Genomic DNA, 5,103 nt, shown 5'->3' with positions numbered 1-5,103 from the left:
CTGGACCGGGGCACGAACCCGTGTCCCCTGCATCGGCAGGCGGACCCTCAACCACTGTGCCACCAGGGAAGCCCCAAAAATAAATTTTATAAAAAGTTTAAAGAATATATGATATGATATAAAATAAATAAATAATGTATATATCTTAGATCTATCTGCTCTAAGGACTTCAAAGTATTGATTTCCCAGTAGCAATGAGCACATCTTAATGTCAAAATCTTAGCTTCTAAATACCATTCCCCACCAAGAGGAACCAGGGTTCCTTGGGGAAACAGCTGATTTCAGGGCTGGGTCTGGGAAAGTAAGATGAGCCTGGAACTTCTTGCTGTGCCAGAAAGTAAAAGCATACTCAATGAACAATAAGAACATATCAAACAGACACAGGAATCAGCCTGAAGAGGCTCCCACTGGCCAAAGCTGGGACAATTTGAGCATCAAAATTAAAAATGGTAGTAACAGATTATAACCCTTGGAATAAAATTAAGAATCCATGAGTCCATATTGATATGAGAGAACTGGAGATGAACAAGAAATTGTTTGGGGCCCAAGAAATCCATAATGCAGTGGGCAAGACAGCCCCAAACAGATGAGCATGGAGGGAGCATCCCCCCTCCCCCACTGGGCAGCACTACTTCTCCAGTGGACAGCCCCCTGGAGGAGGTGCTGCTCTGGTGTGGGAAAGGGTCTGGGGGGGGGCGGTACTCACGAGGGCCCTTTGCGCATCCGAGGTGTGCTCATGGCCCACTGCTTGATCTTGCTCAGGCTCTGCTCACTGATGAGCCGCTGGCCCTCGGAGGGCATACAGTCCACATACAGGTTGTATAGCAGCAGCGCCTCCGTGTTCTTGCGCAGGGCATTGGCCTGGACCACACGTTGTGTGAACACACGTGGGTCCTCAGCACAGAAGAGAAGCTGGATCCTTGGCACCCAGTACTGGCAGATCAGGAGGAGCGGCCTTCCTGGGGTCGGGTGGAAGGAGAAAGGAACATGCAGTGGGGCCCTCTGGGCAGGAGCACTGGATTCCAGCCTGGCTCTGCCACTGATGCATGGTGGCTCCGAGCAAGTGACCCCATCACATCTGTGAAATGGGTATGACAACACTCCCTGAACTGCCCACATCACAGGTCGTCACGGATGAATGTGAAAGTGCTTTGTAAACTGTAAAAAGCTGTGTACAGACAAGGAGTTATACAGGGGTGGCTATTCAACTGCCCATTCCTGATGCCACACCCAGGGCAGACATCATTAATTGTTGGGCCTCAGGCTCCTTCTCAAGATGACACTGAAAGCAGCACTGCCAGCTGCTCAGAGTTGGCATATCAAATAATGGCCAATTGCCCTTCCTGGGGTCTCTGAGTGATGCGTCCTCTGGTTCTCACTGGTTGGGGGACAGACAGCCCCAGGACAACAGAGCAAGGGGGCATTCAGACCCGAGCTGGCTATACCCTGGGCAGGGGTTGGCCTCAGTCACAGGCCAGGCCGGGCCTGAGCTGGGGGTCTGCCTGAGGCAGGGGCAGAGACCTCGTACCTTCAGCCGTTACCCCTCCGTTCAGGATGGGCTTCCCCATCTCATCTCGCACCAAACCATCCTCATTCGTCTTATGCACTAGGTACAGCTTCTCCTCCTTGTCATAGTCCAGGACGCCGACATCGCACCATTTGTACGTCAGCTTCTGACTCTTGGGGTCCTCTGAAACAGGAGGGGAGCACATCAGTGCTCCCTGCCATAGGGTGGGAAAAGGCCCCTGCATGTGGGCAGTGGATGCTAGGAAAGGTCTCAGTGGTCACTAGTCTGGCCTCTCTCCCACCATGCTGACCCCCACCCTCTGGCTGCAGCAGAGTGGGGAGCCTACTTCCTTCCAGCTGAGCTTGCCTCTTGGGAACCAGGCAGGTCTCTCTGCCCTGATGCTCTGTATGACTCCATCAGGGCACAGAGAGACACAGGCCAGCAGGGCTGGGACAGGAGGCAGGAAAGCCCCAAGCAAACAGGGGCTTGTTTGCTTAGTCCTTGTTTGCCTAGCCCTGTTGAGGATCTAGGTGTAGAGCTCATCACGTCTGAACTGCACCTCTTCAAGGCCGATGGAAGCCCTTAGGCTGCATGTGGCAGCTGAGCCCCCATCAGGGCAGGGCAGGGTAGAAGCCTGCTTCCCTGCAATGGCCTCAAAGTGGGCCTCAGGGGCTGTTTGGCCAGGATGGGCCTCCCACCCTCTCCCTGGGCTGAAAGCCTTTGACTACTCCAGCTCACCTCTTGCCACTGCCTCCCTCACTCATTCCTCTCCAGCCACACTGGATGTCTGGCTATTCCTATGACTTTGGAGCTTGCTCCTGCCTCAGGGCCTTAGCATTGGCTGTGCCCTCTGCCTGGAACAGTCTTCATCCAGGTCACCTGGATGCTGGCTTGTTCCCTGCTCAAGTGGCTTCTCCTCCTAGAAGCATCTCTGCCTAAAATAGCACCTTTGCCCCAGGCACTTTCTGATTTGTTACCTTGTTTGTGTGTCTCACAGAGCCTAAAGTCATACTGTGTATGCATCTTCTCAGGGCTGGAATTCCAAAGAAATGCTCCCACTGACTGATGCCAGGTAGAAAAGTAAAGGAGGCTGCTGTGGGATATACCTCACCAGCTTTGGCTCTGTTTTGCTTTTCCCTCCTCTTCCTAATTAGTTTCCTTTTTGAAAATGCTGACCTTGTCTTGACTCAGCTTAAAGGAAAAGATGTCACAAGAAGCCCCCAGCAGAAAGCAGAGGTCTGGCAGAAACGCTCCACCATTAGTGCTGCCACCCAGGACCAGGGCCCATACGAAGCAGTGCAAGCAGAAGCACTTCAGGGAAGCCACTACCTGGTACATTTAAGGTTAATACAGCCCCAAACCTTCTGGTTTTATCACCAGGAATTGGAGATCTGGGAACAACTGAGTTAAATTATTTTTGTAATTAAGTCCAAAGTAAAGGGAACATTCTGGGTTTCTTATCTAGTTCAAAGAAATTGATTCTAGCATTTACATGTTTTTAAACTGAAACATAAACTTACAGCTTGCACAACGGACTCACTGTGGGCCCCCTGAAGGCTCAGCAGTCTGAAAACCAGCATGGCTCTCACAATCCTATCTCCTGCCTGGGTGCTGGCCCACTGGGCCCACTCCCCACTCCACAGCGGCATATCCACGCACTGGGCAGGGAGCAGAGAGGCCTTTGCCCTGCACATGGGGACAGCCACCTCCAATCTCATAACCCAGACCTTCCTAGGATGCCTACATAGAGAGTAGTCATGCCAGCCATGGTGGCAGGCCAGGGTGGTGACCGTGGAAGGTCAGCCTGGCAGATAGCAACAAACCGGAGAGAGCTTCCACAGCCCCCAGGGCAGACCTGGGGCCAAAGGAGGGGCAGACACAGACAAGGGCAAGATTCGGCAAGTCTGTGCAACATCAGTGTGGGGATGTGTGTATGGGTGTGATAGCGGTTGTGAATGGGTGACAGTAGGCATGTGTGTTTGTGTGCTTAAAATTTGCATATGAGTGCAACTGTGTGTGTGTGTGAGGGATGGTGGGTGAGTGTGACAATGGGCTTATGAACGTGTGTGTCTGAAAGCAAGTGTGTGAGTGTGAGTGTGTGACAGTGTGTGTGTTGTCCATGCAGAGGTGAAAGCCAAGAGGCCACAGTTACAGGTGGAGCAATGCGGTTTCTGGGGCACGGGATGGAAAGGCTTGAATTGTGCCCCTTATACACATTTGAACATGTCTAATAAGCTTGCATATTTTTCATTGCCAATAAATCAAAGCCTTTTTTTTTTAACATTAGACACCATCCAGCTGTCCCTTCCTCAGCCCACCCACCCATGTCATCCCTGGTCCCTGCATTTCATTCTATGCGGCCAGCCCGCTGGCCCTTATCCCAGCTGGGAGGCCTCAAAAGGTGGCGCCCCCACCTCCCATTGTTGAGGCCCCAGGGCAGTCTAGGAGTCTACGGATGGTGCAGATAAGATCCTGTCTCCCTGCCCTTGCTGGCCCTGCTCACCATGCCCCAGGAAGTCATTGGTGGGCAGGAGGGCTTTTCCGGGGACAGGTTTCCTGTTCTGAGACCCTGGCTCCAAGCCCATGTTGATCCACTCACTGGGAGTCCGGCAGTCAAACTCCTCATTGTCAAATACCTGGAAGAAAGCAGATGCTGGGAGCAGGCGGCTCGCCCCTGGTGGACCCAAGTGGGTTGGGCATGCCAGAGGGTAGGGGTGCCTGAGTAGGCTGCTCCCCAGATGCAGAAGCTGAAGACTGGGACCCAGGGGCCTGAGTGCCTCCTCTGCTGCTCACAGGGGTATGTGGAGTCTGGTTCTATGAAACCCTGTCCAACCAAGCCACACTGAGGTTCAGGCAGAGGGGTGTCTGGGGACTCAGAGCAGGATATGGGCTCTCCCCCACCACTGGCCAGGATTACCCAGCTCAGGTCCAAGGGAAGCGGTGGCCCTTGGATTTTCCTGAGCACCCACCCAGACTCGGAAACAATGGAAGTTCAGGTTGTCAGAAGGCCATCTTTAGTAGGGTGATATGCAACTCTGTCTCCCCATAGGGACCACCAGGCAAGAGATACTCAGGACCATGGAGAGGAAGGGCAGGGAAGTGGGTGAAAACCAGAGCAGGCTATGCTCCCTCTTTCTCCTCTGGACTCAGTTTCCCCATTGGTAGCCCAAAGGGGCTACAAAAATGGTGCCTTCCTCCACCACAGGTCTCCCCATCCCAGTAACACCAGACGCAGTAGTCAGGGAGGCCTGAACACTACTCCAGAGTCCAACTGGGCTGCTTCTTGGTGCCCATGGGTGGGGTGGGGACAGAGCTCATGTACACAGGGTTCCCAGGCTCCCAGGGAAGAAGCAGGGAATCAGCGTCCCAGGGGTCCTGGGGCCCCTCCTGCCCCAGCCTAGGATGCCTGAAACCCCAGGAGTGGTGGTAGCACTCTGACTATGCAGTTGTCCTGTTTGACAAGTGAGTGCTTGTGATTGCCATGGGATCCCCTTTTGAGTCTGATCCCTCTGCTGGAGTCCTACACCCCCATCTCCGGACCACTGGCCCTCTGTGGAAGCTGGACTCACCTTCAGTGGGAGATAGATGGGGAAGAG

General features: G+C 53.6%; 1 protein-coding gene across 1 annotated transcript in view; it reads right to left on the bottom strand.

Moving 5' to 3' along the window:
• The window catches only part of DNAH1 (dynein axonemal heavy chain 1), an 80,385-nt gene that overhangs the window by 67,412 nt on the left and 7,870 nt on the right, over positions 1-5,103 (bottom strand). Inside the window, exons 6-9 of the mRNA XM_007451889.1 lie at positions 5,077-5,103; positions 4,011-4,143; positions 1,529-1,690; positions 707-959 (exon numbers count right to left, since the gene is read on the bottom strand). The exon at positions 5,077-5,103 is cut by the window's right edge and continues 1 nt beyond it. Coding sequence (XP_007451951.1) covers positions 707-959; positions 1,529-1,690; positions 4,011-4,143; positions 5,077-5,103 — 575 coding nt within the window. The remainder of the gene's footprint in view (positions 1-706; positions 960-1,528; positions 1,691-4,010; positions 4,144-5,076) is intronic.

The sequence above is a fragment of the Lipotes vexillifer genome, unplaced genomic scaffold, assembly GCF_000442215.2.
Source record: "Lipotes vexillifer unplaced genomic scaffold, Lipotes_vexillifer_v1.1 scaffold500, whole genome shotgun sequence".
Taxonomy (NCBI): Eukaryota; Metazoa; Chordata; class Mammalia; order Artiodactyla; family Lipotidae; genus Lipotes; species Lipotes vexillifer.
The sequence above is the reverse complement of the archived record's forward strand: the minus strand, read 5'-3'. Positions and strand labels throughout refer to the sequence as shown.